Genomic DNA, 21,370 nt, shown 5'->3' with positions numbered 1-21,370 from the left:
ATTTAACCAAAGTGAAAAAAACATAGAACTTAAGACTCCTGTCTTATCCATCCATAATTTATAATATTTTATAAGCCCTCTAAGTTATAATTACTTCATATTCAGTTGGTTTAATGTTTAGAATAAGAAAACATTGTTGAGGTTTAGATACTTTTTTTCATAACAATTCTGAAGTAAAAGTGCTGATCCTTAATAATAGAATGTAAATCATTTTCAAATCTTAAATATCTGATTATACTCTTAGCTTGATTTAATCCGCTCCACCTTTTCCCCTCTCCACATACACCCAGCTAAATCCTTTTCTGGGTTTAATAAAACTACATCTGGACTGAATTGCAATTTTTTAGCTTATATCCACACCTGTTCTAGCATCTGATTTATAACACTCTCCAAATGTTATTTCAGTCCCTTCTGGCATTATGCAGAAAATGTTAATGTGCTTCAAGTATACTTATTTCAAAATAGATGTGAATCAAACCTCTGAAATATAAACCTTAAAATCAAGTGAATTTTCCAAGTGACTGTATCACCATCTGAGCTTTGTGAAATGATTGCTAAAGTTAAAATATGTTAATTTGCAATTGATATAGTTGAATACTCATTAAAGAACTTTCTTCTATTATTGGTAGATGTTATTACATCTGCAAAGGTTTCTTCTGTTAATGCTCATATTAAAAAATTTAAGTGAGATATTACTATTATAAAGGACAAAGCTCATCAAACATGGCATAATAATATAATCATGTAAATAATATCTAAAGGCAGCTGACTGATTATGTTAATTCATATTAGCTATAGCTGATCAGAAATCCCACAATTTAGCCACATAATTAACTAACCATCTAATTAAGTCATTTAAGATGGGGGGGGGAAATAATACAGGCTTAAGTTTAAAAGAGTTATTGATTTGTTATCTAAAGCATAATTTATCATTCATGAAGGCAACATAAGATACTTGATTATAATGATTATAATTTCTCTAAGAACAAGCAAAAATACCCTGTTGATAATTTTACGCTAAATCTAAATAGCATGGACCTTGCCTCTAACAGAATAGATACTCAGTAAGTGTTTATTGGAATAAAATAGCATATTTATAAGAAAGTTGCATTTTTAATATCAAGATACTTTTAGCTATTATCAATGACATTTGCACAACTCTTTACCATTCCATATACTTTAATCTTAGGTACATATTTTTAAACAGTAATTTGCAGGCATTCTTATTTCTAATATCTATCTATAAAGTCGCATTCATTGTTTTAACCATTATTCTTTTATCACCTTGCACATCTCAAGCACTATAAATGTAGCAGATAAGCTTCCTGCTCTTAGGGAATGTCAAATATATTTCCTGGCACATAGTAAATGCTCAACACTTATTAGCTGTGATCATTATGATGAAACACACCTGTATAAAGATGCTATTCAGAGCCATGAAACTAGACGAGAATGGATAGGGAACAAATGCAGATGGAGAAAAGGGCTGAGGCTGAACCCCTGGTGTTTTCTCCAATATAGAGTGTACCTGAGAATGAGGATGATCAACAGAGACTGAGAAGTAGTAAGCCAGGAGGAGGAGCAAAGAGTAGGGTAATGGAAATGAGAGAAGTATTTCTAAGAGGAAGTCAACAATTGTATCCAATCCTGCTTAAAGTTTGAATTAGATAAGAACAGAGTTATATTTTGGAATCACCAATATAGAAGCTCATTCATAACCCTGAAAGGATCTATTTCTGTGGAGGAGTGAAGACGAAAGCTTAATTGAATTGAATAGAAGAGAGATTGGTGGAAAAGCAGATAATAAAAAGGGGAACACGATGGCAAAGAAGTACAAAAGGAGATGGTCAGCTTTAGCAGAAAACAGAAAAACTAGAATAACCTAACACTGCTTTGCATCCTACTGATGGGCAGAAATAAGAAAAGTATCTTTTTAATAAATATTTGGAGAATAGGAACCTTCATTCAGTGAGGTGGGAATGTAACCCAGTGCCTCCCTTCTGAGAATAGTTTGGCATTTTTATGTAAGTTTATGTATTTTATGCCTCTGGTCTCCTGTGTTCACTCTGGGAACACACCACAGAAATACTCTCCCGTAAGTATACAGGAAGATAGGTAAACTAAAACTCTCATTTTTACTGTTCCCCCTACAAAGATAACCATGGGTCACCCAGGTCCTACTGCAAAACTAGGGTACCCTAGTTAGAAGTGAGCAGATTCAGAGCAGAAGCAGGTGGTGATGGGGGGGGGGGTGACAGCTTGCAGAGATGACATTACCACTACTGGGGATGACAGCTTGCAGGTATGCAGTACCCCCTATGTGTCTGGCATTCTTCTCCTTACATAGATGAAGTCACTTAATTCTCATAACAGTCCCATAGTGTAAATTATGGAGAAAGAACAGAGGTACCTCTGTGTTACTTGTTTTAGGAGTGTGTTAAAAGAGTGAATTTTCACTTTTCCTTTTCTTTAATTATTTCTACCATTTAAAAAAGAAAATGCAGCCTTCAATTTTTCATTAAAAAAAAATTTCCCTGGGCCTGGATGTGTGGGTGCCAGTGTGTTTGCCTGCCGGTTCTTCCCATTTTGCTACTTTTTTTTTTTTTTAAAGATTTATTATTTTGTGCATACAAGAGCTGGAGTATAGGCCAGGGGTTTGGAGAGGAAGAGGATTCACCAGAGACAGAGTGGGGAACAGAACAGGCAGATTGACTGAAATACATTGATTAAGGGAGCAGCAGGTAAGTAAGGAGAGGTCTGCCGTGCCATGTGGGTTGCTCTTTGGTAAGCCAGGGGATCGAACTCGTGCTGCAGAGGCTGCAGACAGCTCCATAGATTGCGTCTTAACCCCTTGCACCACCAGGGAGGCCCCATTCTGCTACTTGAAACCTCCACAGAGCAGTTTGAACTAAATTATTTACTTACTTATTTTTTTATTAATATTTGTTGTCTTTAATTAGAAATTTTTAAGTTTGAAATGTTTTCACTCAAAAGACCTAATTTATTGTTTTCTCAAACTTTATCCTAATTTAATATTTGCACCAAGTGACCATCAAGTGTTGTATCCTTCTATAAAATAGCTAACTATGAATACCTTTTGTATATCTAGTTTCTAGAAACCTTTCAGAATAATAGGATTCTCTTAAATGACTAATTACCCCAAATCTGTTGCTTGTGTAATGCTATCCAGAAAGCAGCTGGCTTCGTATGAAGAGAGGCTAAGAGCTCTTTTTTGTCTTGTTCATTTCAAATCATTTGCTTCTTATTTAATATCTGCAAAGAAGGCAGTCACATCCTAGTAGAATTTGCTGTTGTGAATTTTGGATTGTTTCCATGGGTTCCGCCTTACATCTGCATGGTGTTTAAAGCCAATGCTTCCTTTCTTTTTGTAGGCATTCAGGGCCTATTGCCTCATAATCCAATGTCATGCTGAATGACAGAAAATTGAAGTTGAATTTATTTAACTATAGAAAAGAACTGCACAGAACAATGCACTTATTTAAGAACTCCTTGCCTCAGAACTGAAGGAGCTGTCTTATGCAGGTGGCTTTCTCTCTCTGCTATTTCTCCTAACTGTGTTCCTTTATTTACTAAGAACAGGAACTGAGCACTTTGCTTCCCAAAACAAAAGGGCCCTACTACGGCACTAGAACCAATAATAAACCAAAGGGAGCTATGCCTCATCCAGAACAGGGCAGATATGTCCTGTGCTTTTCAAAAACAATTTCAGCACTTCATTATTAGAGAAAATATAACCCGAAGTTAAAAAAAAAAAAGACACAAAACAGCATAGTAAACAAATTAATCAACTCCTAATTATACATTGGTGGGCTGTTTATATTATGAATTATTTGTAATGAATCCTTTTTCTTGATTCCGTGTGTATTTTCTCTGCTTATATTAAAGTGGTTTCTTTGTTGACATTATTTTATTTCCTGTGTCTACTTACTTCACATGACAGTCTTCAGAAGTTTCTGTGTTTGAAAGTAAAACATTTATTTGCTTTCCTTATTTTTACTCAGAGATGCTGTAAAATACATAAATGAATCATCTGAAGGCAGTGGCTTCTCTGGTCATTGAGTACTGTGATTTAAAGAGCAAGCCATCTGTGCATATCTTGAAATAGGGAGAAAAGGAAATACAGTGACTAGAGAGAGAGAATAATACTGAAAAGTGGAATAGCTTTTCCTTTCTTGAGTTGGGTTATGATTGTGTAGTTAATTTTTTTTTAAGCTTGGTAAATCTAGAATTGTGATGCACAAGTATATTCAAGTCTGAGCCTAGGAATATTTTTCAGTAGTATAAAAATAGGTTTTGAATTTGCTGCCATTTTTACTTTCTGCTCTTCTAATTAAGAATTTATTGTATAAAATTCATTTATTGGATTCTAGTATTTGGAGTTTATTTTTAAGATAATGAATTTTTCCTCTTAACAAAAGCTGCATTTAAAAGTCATAACAGTGCTGGCTTCGGCAGCACATATACTAAAATTGGAATGATACAGAGAAGATTAGCATGGCCCCTGCGCAAGGATGACATGCAAATTCGTGAAGCATTCCATATTTAATAAATAAATAAATAAATAAAAGTAATAACATAAAATTTGTCACATAGACTCAGACCTGTGCTTCACCCACTTCAAGATTACATCCTGACAAAGCACTAAGGGACATTTAGTAGGAGGAAGTGATGTTAGCTCATAAAGTGGGTCACAATGATACCCACATATATATCTTCATATCTTACCTAATTATATTAAATTTTAAACTTTCAAAAATTTAAATCACCTTTGGAATTAAACATTCTACTAACTCACTACATATTTTATGTAAAATGTACTTTTCATTTTTTCTTAAGTACACCTCCTGAAAGATTTGGGGATGTAGTAAATAGATTATAGCTGCACTAACCATGCTTTTATTGACAAGTATCATGACCCCTTGTAGCTTTTCTATTTTGAGTCAGTGTAAGAGAATTAGAAAGATCAGGACTTTCAGATGAGACCAACCTGAATTTGAATCACAGGTCACTTCTGACTAGTTACATCATCTTTGAAAAGTCCGTAATCACTGATTCTCAGAATCTATCTATTTATTTACACAATCACTGGGTACAGTCAGAAATGCGGGAGGTTGAGAGAATTCACCAGAGCCAGAGCGGGGAACAGTACAGGTAGACGGACAAAATACACTGCTGAGGGGAGCAGCAGGCATGGCAGGAGAGGTCTGTCGTGCCATGTGGGACCCTTGCCCGGTGGCCGGGGATCGAACTGGTGCTGCAGAGGCTGCAGGCAGCTTTGCAGCCCAGCGCTCAACTGCTGTGCCACCAGGGGAGGCCTGTAAAATATTTATTTTTTATTGGTAATTGTGATATGAATGAAATTATATATGAGAAAGCCCTCTGCTCAGTGCCTGAGCATAGCACTCCATCAACAAACAAACCTTCCTTTACCCCATGTTCTTAGAGAATACAGGGAAATCTTTTGGTCCATCCTGTGTGTATTGAACCCGGCTGAAAGCCCATAGCAGCTCAGTAACAAAGCAGCACATTACATAAGATTGGTAAGAGATTTCCTTGTTGCAAAAGGTTATACTAAAAAATAAATCCTCTGTGTGTGTGATTTTATCTTTTGTCCCATATATTGCTTGAAAAATGGAGAGGACATCCCTGCAAATACTATCTATCAAGTAAGTTTTATTGAATCATGGTCTAAGGCGCTACCCTCTCAAATTGATCCCTTTCACTGAATTTAAAATCATGAATCATTTTGACTTCTGGTTGACGCATTTGCTGATTGTAAGATACCGGGCAAAGAATTACAGGCGATCTCATTTTTTCCTCAACTGAAAAATGGAGCTATTAGGACCTCCATGGCAGTTTGAATAATGTATGTGAAAGTATTAGATAAGCATAATGATTTATATCAATTCTGATAAATTCTAATAAAACATTTAGAGTGAATTATTTTCTGATTTAAGGAACTGGGTCTTCATCAAAATTAAGAAGGCAGGCAAAAGAGATATAGATACAGATTTATACATAAATATAAATTTTATATCTTTGTACACATATGTGAAAATTTGAAAGTTTACTAGAAAAATATGTTTAAGACACCTGAACAGATGTAACACAGACATAATCCCTGTATTTTAAGTTATTTTCTCTATAAAAAAACAGTCAATCTGTGTACATTTCTTTTCCACTTTCCATTTTCTTTTCCATTTTCTTTTCCAGCAAAGGCTGCTGTTGGGTGTAGGGCCCCAGCTGCCGTCCTTACGGCAGGTTACAGCAGGGATCGGATCTTCCCACCCATCTGTCCTTTCTGCTTTGACTTCAGCTCTGCTTCCACGCACGTGTTAGACATGCTGCCTTGGAGCAGTCTTCCTCACACACAATTTGAATCCCCCAGATCAAGACTCTGTGGAAGTCAATTTTCTACTTAAATTTTTCGGCCTTTAAAATCATCAAAATGGGGCCTCCCCTGGTGGCGCAGGTGGTTGAGCGCTGGGCTGCAAAGCTGCCCCCAGCCTCTACAGCACCAGTTTGATCCCCAGCCACTGGCAAGGGGCCCACATGGCGCGACAGACCTCTCCTGCCATGCCCGCTGCTCCCCTCAGCAGTGTATTTCGTCTGCCTGTTCTGTTCCCTGCTCTGGCTCTGGTGAATTCTCTCACCCTCCTGTGATTCTGACTATACCCAGTGCTTGTATAAATAAATAAATAAATCTTTAAAAAAAATAAAATAAAATCATAAAAATGCCTATTCATTGCTATAATGAGCTAACAAAGTCTTTATTTACCAGGAGTCTGGCACATGGTTTCTGTGTTTCAGGTTTACCAGGAGGCCAGGCTCTACTTCTGGCTTGGATCATAAGAGTTCACTTCAGCCGTTAAGTCAGAAGTGAGACACGTGATCACAAGTCACATGTGTGCCAGCTCCTTGAGCTTCTTTTGAAAACATTAGTAAATTGTTAACTGTTTGAAAATGAGCAAGATATTAGGGGCAGAAAGAGACCAACAATGGGTCTGTCAAAGCCCATTCATCCTGTGGGGTTTCAGAGCAGGACTGAGGAGGTGCATCAAAGGTCATCAAGACAAAGTGGACTACACAGCTTTATCATTCTTTTTTTTAAAAAAATTTTTATTTATATTTATTTTATTTTATATACGTTTTTACGTCATTTTTTATTTTTGCACGATGTATGCATTTTCATCTTGGTTATAGTCCCCATACAATTCCCAGCCCCCTTGTTTTGATCCTACTCCCTCCTCCCCACTCCACCTCACCCCCATAGGGTGTCTCTGGTTTATAGTTGCTTGTTGATTTTGATTTTTACTTTATTGTAATTAGTCTTTTTCCTGGTCCCTTATTTAGGTTTTCTAAATTCCTGCTATGAGTGAGACCATCCGGTATTTTTCTTTTTCTTTCTGGCTTATTTCACTGAGCATGATCCCTTCCAGCTCCATCCATGTTGCTGCAAACTGCATGAGTTTATATTTTTTGATAGCTGAGTAATATTCACAGCTTCATCATTCTAAGGGAAAAGTGGCAACCCTGGAATATGGCTTGCTTTCTGTTTGGATATTTAAAATGTACTAATCAGATGAATGCTTTGTGTCATTTCAGATTTACAAAGTCAAGTAGAATCACTTGGGCTAAGACTTCAGAGGGCAGTGGCAGAGGCGGACAACTACAAAGAAATGTTCATGTAAGATGTGAATTCCAAGTATCCTATCAGACTACAATGTCCTGTGGACATGTACAGGAGAGAGATTTTGCTAGACCTCCAGGGTTCTCTGTGACTCTTTAAGCAGTGGTTCTTTTTTGTGGGTGTGATCTACAGCAACTTTTCTCAGCTGCTTTTCTGGCCTAGATCCTATATTGAAGAACCCATAAGCATTTAAGAGATGTGAAGTATTTTTTCCCCTCAATAAGAATTTCCCCTATGCAATTACTAAAACCTCCCCTGGTTATTCAAATGCAGTAACATTATCTCTAATATTCTCTGAGCTTTTTCTTTTATGGTTGTCTCTTTATTATGTCTCCACAAAAAAAATAGCATCGCAGTTGTTTCTTATAATTACCAATTTTAGGTTCAGAAAGACAGTTGAATATCTTTGAAATGCTGGAGACTTATGCTTTATGTAAGTGAGAAAAAAATGTTGGAAAGCAAATGATAAGAAGATGCCTGTATAAAATATCCACAGCACTATTCTTATAAAAATAAATTTATTTCAGAAATTTCAAAAATTACTGTATAGTATAAATATAGTACATCTATAATTATAACACAAACATAGGATTTATATAATCTTTGAATAGTAAATTCTTTTATTTTGTGGTATATAATCTGGTACCTCTGGTTTTCAGTTCCTGTATTTTGGAAGGATGAAACTCACAAGAAATATAAATATTTAGAATGCTTAGCAACCAAATGTTGTGGCGACCATGGACTACTCCTAAGAATAATGTGTTTAATAAAATTCTTAACAACACAAGGAAAAACAAATTCCAAAAATGCCCTGTGAAATTAATATATACTAGGTTATTTGTAGCAAAATAATTTGTTTTTGAAAACAAGAAAAAACAAATAGTCATGCTTTATAATACTGTGTTTATGCAGACAATGCATACAATAGTTCAACTGCCTGTGTATGATGAGTGGGCTGAAGGAATAAGTGGACAGAGAGATTCTTGGAGGGCTTATTGAGCTCAAGAAGTAAGTTTCTGGGTGAAAAGAAACATGAAGGAACTTTCTGGCTATTGCGAGAAAAAAATCATTATTCTCCACCCTCTAGTAACATCTGCGAGGGCTTTGGTCCTACCCTGTGAAGACAGCCAAGGCAGACCACAGCTCCTGTGCAACTTGAGTATTTATACTTTCAACATAGGCAAAGGACAAGGACCAGGAGTCGGGGAGTGGGAGGGGTAGGATCAGCACCCTGCTAAATTAAAGGGAGCTTGTCGACAAGCTAAGACAGCATTTAGATGGAGTTCTGGCAAGTTAGGAGAGAAGCCACCCACAGATAGGTATACTGAGGAATAGGGAGCAAGCTCATTGGTGTGACAGGAATTCATTTTCACTGAATAAGTTTGCACAGTATTCTCTATTTACAAGGGAGCTTTCCATTAATATTAATACATACTTTGTGGTATATTTTGTTAATTGTATTTTTAACATAATTTCTAATGTGAGTGGTGAGTTATGATAAGAGTCATCATAGACTGGAATTAGGGAGAGAAACATACCACCTAACTACATTCCATCAAGTGAATCACTACACAATTTCAGAAATACTGATGTATTAGTTTATGAAATAGGTGCTTCTGTCTATATAAGAACTTGTTAAAATTAGAAAATAGGCAGAATATCCATGTTTAGAAAATTTGAGTTATGATAAATAGAGCCACTTAAATGTCCTCAGCTGCTGGGAACCTTTTTCTGTGCTACTTATTTCTAGCTCTTCTGTCTCTGCACCATCCACCCTACCTCCCCATCTGGGATGAAGCTGAGGTGGGTGGGCCTTTAGGGTCAGAGACCTGGAAGTTTGGTGGTAGGGTTTAGGAAGTCCCCAGTGATTCATAAGTACTATCATATTGATAGGTTAAAACCAGGGTTGTGACTTGCCCCTTGTTTAATGATAGGTTCAATTTGATGACAAAATAATTCCTTCAAAAATTTTGGCTTACATTTTGTTAACAAACTGGGATTTACGACAGGTACACAAACCTCTTTGAACTTCTGGAAATTGGAAGGGGCTATGAAGTCAGGTCCCTTTAAATCTTTAATCCATATGCTTTATGGGGGTCGGGGATAAGAGTGGGTTCACCTATCCAGCTTAAGATAAACTTTTGTTGGTTAAAGTGTTTTAAATATTTGGACATAAGTTTTATGGATTTTACTTAAAGAGAGGAGGCAGTTTTTAAATGGATGAACTTAAGGTTCTTTTTCCCCCTGAGGTTTATAAGAACTTACGTGCATTTTGAAACCAGAGATTGTCAGTTAGGATGCTTTGGCCTGCAAGTAGCAGAGGTAGAGTTGCTTTAGATCCAGTGGTCTGGTGACTCAGCAATATCTCTAAGGATCATGTCTCTCTGTGTCTACCCTCCCTCCCTGATTGGCTTCACCCCAAGGCTCACTCATTGCGAAGAAGAGATGGTACGATTCTAGGTACCACCTCCAGATGTAGCCACCCCAGAGTCAGGAGGGGCCTAAGTTTATAGTGTCTCCTTAAAGATGAGAAAAAAAATAACCAGAAGTCACCAAACAGCCCTATCCTTACATTTTTCGACTAGAAACCTTTACATCTCCTCCCTAAATGAATCACTGTCAACAACTATCACAATTAGCTTAGACCAAGCAGGATTTACCTGGCAGCAGACAGTAATGAAGCTCTAACAGCCAGGAAGAAAGGGGTAATGCAGGTCCAGAAGGCAGTCAGCAGTGTTTGCAAAAGAGGTGGAGGGCTACTGATGTCTGGAGTCGATCATGACATTTTCTACACATTCTATTTGTAAGTAGATTTAATTATCTAAATTGATTTAGGAAAGACCTCCTTGAAGTAATGAAAAAGTAGATGCTATGAAATACAAATTTATTGCATAATATATCATTTTATTATGTTAATACATAGCATGTGTTACATATAGCTAAGGAATGTACTCTTTTCAGCTAGTGCTATGAGGATAAACATAGATAAAGAAAGCTAACAAAAAAGACTGCCATAAATGATAAGAACTTTTAGGAATTCCTGAAAGAGAATACATCAGGACAGTAAAAAGAAACAACTCCAGAGTTGTTTACAAAAGAATGGATAATAAAGGAAATAACTCATTTTTAAAAGCTACTCTTTTTTGCAAAAGAAAAAGCTAAAACAATGTTAAGGAATAAAACTTAAATAATAAAGCTCCAAAGAAAATCAAAATGATTACCATAAAATTCATGAGAACGCTGCTTTTCAGGAGGAGGCAGCTGGCCTGTGATTGAGAACAGAAACATGATGCTTTTAGGGTAGCTGGTAAGGTTTTATTTTTGACTTAATGGTACTTACATGAGTGTTTTCCTTATATTTGTTATATAATTTTTATGTAACTTTCTACATCTTATAACTTTATCATATTTTACATTAAAATCTTTTAGAAATTTATTTTTTCCTGTTCATGATACAAATAAATTAGTTATTAGGAATTAAAATCATTCTTCAAGTAGGGAAAACTCACGGATAACCTAACATTCCATTGCAGTTTATAAAATGTTTTAAGCTATATTGAGTAGTGATTTATTAATGAGTAGTCTATACAAATTTAAACTAAAATATTAATTTCTTAATGTATTAACTTTGGGGTATTATTATAAAACCGAATCATACAAGATCAAGATAAATGTTTATTTCAGTTTTACAATTTCCATTTGTTTTTTTAATGGTTTTATATCTCTGCTGAGATTTATAATCTTTTTATTTATTAATAAGAATAGTTCTCTTTGATGTCTTTGAGCACAGATGTAATTGCTCCTTCAAAGCTCCTTGTCTGATAATTTCAGTGTCTGTGTCTTCTCGGAGTCAGCTCTGCAATTGTTTTTCTAGAGAATAATCATGCTTTTCTGTTTCTTCCTAAGTTGAGCAACTTTTATTATATTCTTGACATTGTGAATGTCATATTTTGGAGAACTCTGGATTCTGTTATATTTCTCCAAATGGTAGGAGTGTAATGGGGGTGTGAGTAAGGCTACTTTGAATTAACAACTAATTTGGTTACAAACAGCAGCACAGCTCTTAACTGATGCTTGGAGTGCCCTGTGTGCTTGTGGTTCAGGGCGCAGTTAGATGTGTGGATAGAGGTTGCGGGCAGGACTGGGGCTCCCTCTTTAGCTCTCGCCTCTTCAGTATTTACCCTTCACTCTCCAGAAACAGTGGTTTCCCCAAATACAGTTCTCTGTGCTTCTGATCAGAACAACTGTGAGCTTTCAACCAGGAGTTTAGCTTCCCTGCATAGTACAGACAGGGGCCTGCCCTCAGGTTTAAAATCATATGTGGTATTTATATTACTGAATTTTTTTTTAAGAATAATGAGATGATACGAAATGATGCTAACAAATTTTTTCTATGGATAAATAAAATGATACAGAAAAAAAGTGTATAGTAAGACTTGCAAATTAGTCTGTTTTTTGGCAAAGAAAAACTTTGATGATATATTCCTAATTTGAAGGAAATGTGCATATTCAACCTCAAAAAGACTGTCAAGATAAGAAAAGTAATAAAGGAAAAACATTTAAGGAAAGCAAAACATGTATGTGTTAACTATTTTGAGATAAAACATTTGACCCTTTTTTGTATTATTTTAGGAATAAATCTAATGAAGCTGATGACTGTCAAAGAGAACTTAGAAAACTGAAGTTTGAATCCATTATTTCTGACTCACGGTATACATTGCAAATTTATTAATTAAAGTATTTAGTAACTAATGTCAAAACCATAGTTACCAAACATTCTATTTATTTATTTATTTATTTAATTAAAAGATTTATTTATTTATTTATATAAGCACTGGGTACAGTCAGAACCGCGGGAGGATGAGAGGATTCACCAGAGCCAGAGCAGGGAACAGAACAGGCAGACTGACAAAACACACTGCTGAGGGGAGCAGTGGGCACAGCAGGAGAGGTTTGCGTGCCATGTGGGACCCTTGCCAGTGGCCGGGGATGGAACCGGCGCTGCAGAGGCTGCGGGCAGCTTCGCAGCCCAGCGCACTCAACCACTGCGCCACCAGAGGAGGCCCACCAAACATTCAATTTTAAAATGTACTTAGCTTTTCTGACTGAATTGTTTGCATAGCCAATATCTGATTTGAGTTTATAATCAACTCTTCATTGATTTGGCTCTGACTAGATAGGAAAATTTTTGTATCACCGAAATATTCAATTTTCTTGGCATTCTTAATTTTTTAAAATAAGTTTATAGTTGTGTTTCAAATGGATTTTTCATATATGATTGTTAAGCATCAAATGTATATTTTTCATTTTAGGCATACAAGATTGCTTAAAGAAAAAGAAGACTCTTTAATGGCTTGTCAACAAATATATAAGACTTTACAGGAAGAACTAACTGCAAAAGAAAGGCAAGAAGAGGACACAAAAAGAAGAATGAACCTTGCAGAAAATGAGCTAGAGATAACCAAAGCTCTTCTGAAAAAGACACAGGAAGAGGTTGTAACACTGAAAAATGAAAGGTGCAGTCAAGAATAATTCCTTCCAAAAATATTTTATGTTTAAATCTGTATATCATATAGATTTAAAACATTGTGTTCCTACTTATTTTAGTAACAATGAAATCACAAAGTTTCTTTCAAGATATATTTCACCTGAAAGTTCATCATAACCCTCCACCTCATTACCCACAGGTGATTGAACTGAAGCCGGTGTCGGTTAGATACACTCACCCCATTATTGAAAGTAGAAGCAGAATCCACATTGCATTTGGCGTTAGATTTTTATTGAAAAGAATCCAAAGACCATGTGTGGTATTTATATTACTGAATTTTGCCTGGGCCAATAATTGGGGGTTCTGTTATTTTCCAACAAAAAAAATCTTTATATAACACATATGTTTACATACATATGTATTTAAATATCATATACATGTGTATATATCATATATTTGCATACATATGACTGTGTTATTTGATTGGTTCTATCTCTTCCCCTCATTTCTTGTGATTCAACACCTCTTATTGAGGGCTCACCACAGCAAAGAGCCTTCTGGTGCTAAGGTAGTTTCATGGTACTAAGAAACATGCTCATGGAACCTGCCAAGGTATTTTTGCCCAGTTAATCTGTCTTTAAATTAACCTTATGTGTACTTAATATCTTAGCCTTGCTTTTTTGCTTTATGTTTTCATTTGCTTGTTATGTCTTTGCTCATTCTTTATGTCTTTACTATTTGTTATTTATTTATTTATTTTTTTAAAGATTTATTTATTTATGCACACAAGAGCTGGGGTACAGTCCAGATGCAGTGGGTGAAAGGATTCACCAGAGACAGAGTGGGGAGCAGAACAGGCAGATTTACCAAAATACACTGCTGAGGGGAGCAGTGGGTGAGACAGGAGAGGTCTGCTGCGCCATGTGGATCAACTCTCTGGCCAGGCATCAAACTCGTGCTGCAGTGGCTGCAGATAGCTTCATAGTGCTGTGTCTTAACCCCTGGCGCCACCAGGGAGGCCCCTTTTTGTTGTTTTAAAAGCATATCTGGAAAAAAGAAAGCATATCTGAAATATAGCACAAATTTGGGGTTTTGTTTTTCATCACATCTGTGAATCTTTAATAGAAGATATTATCTGATTTACATTTATTGATTATTATATTATAGGACAACACAGGGTCCATAAAGGCAGGCATTTTTGTCTTACATTATTCTCTGTGCACAAGAGGCACATGAGACTTTTGCTTTTCCTTCTTCCTGTCATTTTTATCTTTTATCTTATTTTTTACTTTATTCATTTTATTTTATTTTGTTTTATTTTATAAGGTTTATAATTTTTTTAGTTCTTTATAAGGGCAGCTATTTGCTCCCAGAGGGAGAGTTTGGGAGTAGGACCACAAGAGTAGGTAATAGGGAGCTTGAATGAGGATTACGTTCTCAACACTTTCTCATCAGCACTCTGCTGTCTCTACTCCTGGCCGGCAGTTCTGTCTAGTTCATGGGGAAACAAGGCTTGTCTCTGGCCCACTCTGAAGTGTGATACTTGCTTATTTCTCTTTGAGTATGCTAAACACTGATGAACTAACTGCTACTCACCATTTTTGCCTCACTCCCCACACCAGTAAACTTCTTCCTAAAAAGATGGTGCCCTGCAGTTTCCTGTCTCTTCATCCCCCCTGACACCCCTGCCCTGTCAGATTAGCTAATGGCTCATCCATAGCTACTAGAAGCAGCAATTATATAAGCAGGAAATTTGCAAGAGCCAGGTTTCCTAATGACAAGAAGGAATGGCAGCTGAAAGATTGAGCATGCAATAAAGACAGCAAATCTATAAATGCAAACAAAAACTTTAGAACATTGCAATTTAGCCCAGTAAGCAATAGAGACAAATGGCCCAAGTATCCCTCTATTTATAACTTGGGTGATATTTGATAGCAACAATGACCCTGAGTAGAAAGAAGAAAATTAGCGATATACTCCATGTAAAAGGTACAGAATCATACATCATAGAAATGACACATTTTCTGTTTAGAACTTGTTATCTGAGCAATGGTTTTACATTCCTATATTATATAGACTACTCTATTCCCAATGATGTCAGATTAATTAGATTTAATTTATCCAGATAACACAACCTTCTTGATAGTGGTCATTGACAACTTTCTTTGTTCACATGTTTCTGGAGCGCTTCTCTGAGGACAGTGGGATTGGTTTGAAATAGCACACTCCTCTGGGTGCATATGTTTTGCTTTATTTTTTTAAATTTAATGAGTTGAATCCTACCTTCTGTTGACTAAGGATAATTTCTTTCAGTTTTCAGGGAATAGAAACATTACTGAACTGCCTTCATCTTGTCTCCCATTCCCTCCCCCTCTCCTCTTGACCTTTTCCTCCTTCGCTCTCTCAACTTTATTCAAATGAAGGTAGACATTACTTAGTTTACTGACACGATATCTTCATATAACAAAAATTAAATCTAATTATGGAACCATGAGGTATCATAGGATTACTCCAAGACATAAGATTGTCCTTCTCTGTCCTAGGCCATATTCAGATTCTCTTTGCCTCACACCTCACTGTATCCTCAGTGCACAGTGAGGGCTGAGTGAATGAATGACTTATTTGGGGTAATTCAGTCAGTCAGCAGTTATTTGAGTACTTCTGAGGCTCCCCAATCATTGTGTGACTTCTCTGTCCTCACACAAGAGTGACAAAAAGAAGAGAGAGAGAGAGAGAGAGAGAGAGAGAGAGAGAGAGAGGGAAGGAGAAAGAGAAAAAGAGAGAGAGAGAAGGGTAGAGAATTAAGTAGGATAACTATAAATAGTGATATGAATGGAAAAGTACTAGAATAGAGAGTGGTCATGACAATGACTTCCAAGCTGACATGTAAAGAAAACAATAGATGTTCTCAGACCAAGGGCAGGGAGGAGCTGTACAAGCAGAGCCCAGACCGAGGCCTGTGGGAGCCTATACTGTGAGGGGAAGGCAGCTCAAGAGCAAGATGGTAGGATTGGGGAGCAATCAGGGCATTAGAGGCATGGGGGTTATATTCAATTCAATGAAAAAGGAGGGGGTTAATCAGAGGAGTAGCCCCGTGGAAAGCTCTTTCCAGCTGCTGGGTGGAGAAGGTATTGATAGCAGGTGGGGCAAGTCAGGTTGTTTATTGTTTTGATGTTAATAAAAGGATTCACGTAGAGTTAAGTCTAGGAGACAGAAGCAAAATTAGCAGGTCAGCTCCTACCCCTGCCAGTCTCTGTTGGATTATTTAAATGTCTGTACTGAGTGCATGGTAGCAAACCAGCCAGGACTCACTCCAGGTTGAACCAAAAGGGGGAGGTAGATGAGAAAGTAGATGGGAAAGTACTTTCAAAGAAGAAGCTGGACTTTGGAAACACTTAAAATAGAGATACTTGATGACATCCCAGAGAAACTGGTTCAATCGGCCTGGATGGTACCCGGAACCTGCCAAGCATCATGTGGAGGTACAGCACCTGTGCTCCCCAAAAGCCATAACACCTCAGTGGCAGTAACAATGTTAGCATCTGTAAATTCAGGTTACCCCTCCCCACAAACCCCTTCTACAAAGCCCTGGCTGAAGTTGCCACTGAGGCCATTTTGAAAAATGCACACTTCAGAAGCCACACAGCTTCTGAAGAGGAGAATAAGAACACATAAAAAGGCAAACTACCCTTAGATTAAAAACATTGACAGAACTGAATTTGGAGCAGGAAAGAGCGATTGACTAGGAGAGAATTCATGCATTAGTACAACTCTATTTAATTTTGTGCTTTTTCCCACACTCACCTGAGGAAGCTCCAGTAGGAGAGGAAGAGAAAGAGAAGTCAGGGCCTCCGAGATCATGGATGGCAGGGGCAGAGGTCTGGTCAGCTTGGTCATGGCACCGGGGCTAGAAAGAGGAGTCACCTTTGTGGACGGGGTTGGGGGTGAGGGGTTGCTGCAACAAGGCAAAGGGACCAGTGAGGCTGCTTTTAAATTCTTTGCAAAGAGAGCCCACAGCTTTCATGCTCTGGGTGTAAGGTCTCTCTGTTCAGAACTGTGCACCCAGCACCCTTTAGTATACTGAGGATTAAATAGAGTTCTGTGAACTGGCCTGCAGGCCTAATTCCATTTTTATGGAAAGTTATTTCTGGTAAAACCTAGTTGGAAGTCCCTGTGGCCAACTTACAGATACATTTTATAAGGACATATGTGTTTAAGCTTGGAAACTGCCCACACGTAATGCTAGAGAAGGTCACGTGTGTACTACCTTGTCTCCCACCTCGCCGCCCAACACTCAGCTGCTTATGCAGTTCTCATACCTGTCTGTTCCCAAGATCTGCCAGTCTTTGGTAAATTCCAAGGAAAAATATAGAAAAAATACAGCTTAATGTGATTTATTGCCAATAACATAATGGAATTAGTGAAGTTGCATTGTTGAAAGAAAATCTTATTTGTGACTAGTCAGGTGCAAGTGGCTTAGATGTAAATTATTCTGTGAAGCAAATGATATATGTCTGTATCTGTCTGTCTAGCTATTTATCTATTTAAATGACGTTTACTTAATTGTTTCTTGTCCCTGCTGAAGCATATCTTGTAGGCTAGAAAGAGGATTTGATTTCTCTTCCCATACACATAACATTACCTTCCTTTTCAGTTCCCTGGTCTTTGCTCTATTTTAATTGAAAGCTGTAAACCCTTACCCCAGAAAAATACCCGGAAAATCAAGCAAATTACTTCAGGAGGCTCGTGGCGCTTCCTGTTTCCCTGTGTGTGACATGACCCCATGATTAAAGAGGCTGCTTCCTTATGCCTGTCCCCCTCCCCCTTCCAAGCTCACTCACACTCCATCCTCAGGTTTTAGTGGTTGGGACCACCTGAAGTGCTTCCGTGGACGTGCTCTCCTTTTGTCCTCACTGTGCCCTGAGGGAAATGCCCCATTGTGGGTGCTCAGTGGAGGGAAGGGGCCTAAACACCAGCCAAGACTCTGGCTACGTGCCCCCTGCCACGGGGGAGAGGCTCACCTTTCCTGCACCAACATGCCATTCCAGCCCCCAGCCCCAGCCTCTGCTGTGCTTGTGTCCCTGGGTCAGCTCAGCCCAGAGGAGCACTTTTTCTGACTTACTAGCGCAGAGGGCAGCCATGTCCCAGTCTGCACAAAGGCACTGGCTGGCAGAGCTGTGGCCTCACCTGAGAAGCAGGGGTCAGTCCCATGTTTACCCATGAAGGAAGAGGTTAAGCAAGGCTAATCTTCTGGCTCAGGGTCACATAATTGGCAGAGACAAATCAAGCTGCCCCCGTCTAACTTTTAAAACACATGTTTCCTTTGCTACAGTTTGCACAATTCCTTCACTATTCATCTTGAAGGGCTGAGGTTTGTCAGCTTCTCTCCATGTGACTCCTCTTTCTCAACCATCTTGTAACACTGAGTTGTCAGGGGACTCCCAGCCCTGCAGGAAGCAGAAGAAGCCCAGTGTCCCTTTTGGCCCCTTCCCCCGCCTGCACTCTTTCAGAATCCTTCCCTTCACTCAATGTATTGGGGGGCTGAGGTAGGGAGGGGAGGTTTGTCTTCCATGTTCTATGCCTGGGCAAAATCAGAAGGAGTGGTATCTTGAAAATGAGACCATTTCACACCACTTGAAGAGCAGCTCAGGGCTTGAAGAGCAGCTCAGAGTGGGTTACTCTAGTGAAGTGCGTCCTGTTGTCATGAGGGCCAGAGCAGTAAGAAGTGTGGAATGTGAAAGGGGATTCAGAAGCAAAATGCCATGAGTTCTGTTACATCATGCTAATGTGACTTGGTATAAAATGAATAGGCCTTGGCATTAGGCAAACACAGGTTTAAATTTTAATTTGACCAGTGTGTCAAGTTTGAACACTTTATATAGTGACTTTAAGCTCATTTTGTCATCTGTAGAATGGGCATGTGATTAGAAGCTATAGTTCTCTTCTTGTGAAGATGAAAGCATCTATATGCCCAGTAGGTTTTAGATGACCAGAAAGTATTAGTTTTCTTTCTTTCTTTCTTTCTTTCTTTTTTTTTTAGGTTGCTAACTTTAAGCATCATAGCTTATTAATTTGTATACCCTGAACTGGTGATGTAGATAGTCAATAAATGCCAATTGCTTTCAGTACTGTCTGCTTTGCTCTCGGAGTTGGAAAGATGAGGCTGTGGAGTGATTCCACTTGGATGCTTGCCTACTAGTTTAAAGCATTATAAAATGAAGTGTTCTAAACAATAACATATTCAAATAATAAACCTCATCAGGTTCTTCCCCAAACCTTACCTCCTCTCTGATTTCCTACCCATCAAAAGCTCTCAGAACAGAGGGGAAAGTCTTATGTCACAGACTTAGAGCTTTTAACAAAGGCAGGCATTGTAGCAAAATCAAAATGATCTCTTTGATTGACAGTGTGAAGACACTCTAAAAGCACAACTTGTGAAATAGAATTTAAGCTGTCGTTTGGCGTTACGGTTTGACATTTGTTTGCAGTGATGTTTTTAAGTACAATTAAGGGAATCTAGAGTTTTGCACATGTATAAGAAAGTCGATTCTCATTTTCTTTTTGGTCTAAGAATTTAAAAGTTCAAGTTTTTTAAATAAATACTCATAACTCCTTCTAGATCCTAATTTGCCTATTGTGCCAACTCCTCAAATGTTATTTTTATTAAAAAAAAAAAAAAACATCTGGTGCAATTGCAGGGTAGACCTACAGATAGCCACACCTCCCTCTCCTCTGTGAAAAGGGCAGCAGCGCAGCACACTGCAGGGAGCCAGCGCTGCCTGTGTGAATCATGTCACCTCAGTCTTTAAACACTCAGGATCTTTGTTTCTTCAAAAAATGAGGGGATTGCATTTACATATTTCCAAAGAACAGCAAGAAAGAACCACTGTTTCCCCAGAGACTAAAACCATGCCTGACACATAGTAGGCACTCAGTAAATATGTATTGAGTGGATGGATGCATGGGAAATTGCATGGGAATGAGCTTAATCTCCATCAAACCACCTAACCCAGGATTTAAATTTCCAGACCCAGAAAGCTTCTCCACTTGCCGAAAAGCAGAGCTAGGAGTTCAATTAAAACTGGATTCTAATAATAATCTTCATTGGGTTCTTAGTGAAATTTAAATTTGGGACCTAAATCTGTGTTGTTTCCTACAAATCTGAAACATCACTGTCTCTAGAACTGATTTTAAAGGAGACATTGGTTTATTTGTATGATATTCAAGACAGACTACATATTTGCTGCTTTTCATAACATGGAAAAATGTGGGCTATGTTTCTAACAATGAATGTGTTATTTATTTTTATTCCTCTAGGTTTCTAACAAAAAGACTCACTAGAGTTCCTTTCTGATTTCTTTCCTACAAGATTGCTTTTTCTTTATAAATGTCCTAGGCTGGTTTTGTTTTACTAGGCAATGCGAAGCCTTTCCATGGTGCACTATATTAAGCACGGTTTTTACTTTTTGGAATCAGGACAATCTTTTCACACTTATAATCATCTCTGTGCACATTGCTCAGTGCCCGTTCCCTGCTAGTTAAAGACAGTAGGTGTCGGTAACATTGTGTATAATTATTCTGTCTGCCTTGTCCCATTGAAGACTCACACTGACGAGTTCTTAAGTCAAGAACAGAGGCTCAGCAGGAGTCAGAGATATGAAAGTCCTTCTCATCTCTCTCGCCATAATACCGAGCAAAATTACCATCACAGACACAAGTTCACAATTTTTATAACGGTTCACTGAAAACTCCTTAGGCTTTGTGGGAAGGTCATGAGGAGCTTCATAATTCTTTGAAAATTCAGGGATGAGTTATCACTACATTAACACTGTTTGAACCTCGACTATTGTATTTTAGTTTCTATAATCTATTGGACTTTCACAGTTTTTGTTCTAATAGAATACAGGTAACAGTGGTGTTTTGTACTGGGTCTACCAGAGGGATATATATATGAAATAGATTCTGCTTTTGGTGGTATCAAAACCATAACTTCCTTCAGGGAAGCTGACATAAAGGCATTGCATATATTCAGAGCCATCCATCTTAGAGGAAAGGCAACTTCTAATATACTCACAGGCACCCATCTGGAAATGCTCATTGGAATTTTCTAATCAGTAAGACCTCTTTTCAAATAAGACTCCTGGATTCATAAATAAAGTGCATCAAATTGC

At 37.8% G+C, this 21,370-nt stretch overlaps 1 protein-coding gene and 1 non-coding gene across 9 annotated transcripts in view; both read left to right on the top strand.

The window, feature by feature from the left end:
• The window catches only part of LEKR1 (leucine, glutamate and lysine rich 1), a 129,903-nt gene that overhangs the window by 74,319 nt on the left and 34,214 nt on the right, over positions 1-21,370 (top strand). For all 8 annotated transcript variants that reach the window (XR_008553988.1, XM_037526233.2, XM_054700983.1 and 5 more), the window contains 3 exons: positions 7,627-7,708; positions 12,344-12,421; positions 13,024-13,227. Coding sequence is in view for 7 of the 8 variants with exons in the window: in XM_037526233.2 (XP_037382130.1) it covers positions 7,627-7,708; positions 12,344-12,421; positions 13,024-13,227 (364 nt within the window). In the remaining variant the exon portion in view is untranslated. The remainder of the gene's footprint in view (positions 1-7,626; positions 7,709-12,343; positions 12,422-13,023; positions 13,228-21,370) is intronic.
• Positions 4,461-4,567, top strand: LOC119258405 (U6 spliceosomal RNA). Its single transcript, XR_005128248.1, has one exon. It is a non-coding gene; the product is annotated as a U6 spliceosomal RNA (small nuclear RNA).

The sequence above is a fragment of the Talpa occidentalis genome, unplaced genomic scaffold (assembly GCF_014898055.3).
Source record: "Talpa occidentalis isolate TD23 unplaced genomic scaffold, MPIMG_talOcc4v2.1 talOcc4.4, whole genome shotgun sequence".
Classification (NCBI taxonomy): Eukaryota; Metazoa; Chordata; class Mammalia; order Eulipotyphla; family Talpidae; genus Talpa; species Talpa occidentalis.
This window is presented reverse-complemented; position numbering and strand designations above follow the sequence as displayed.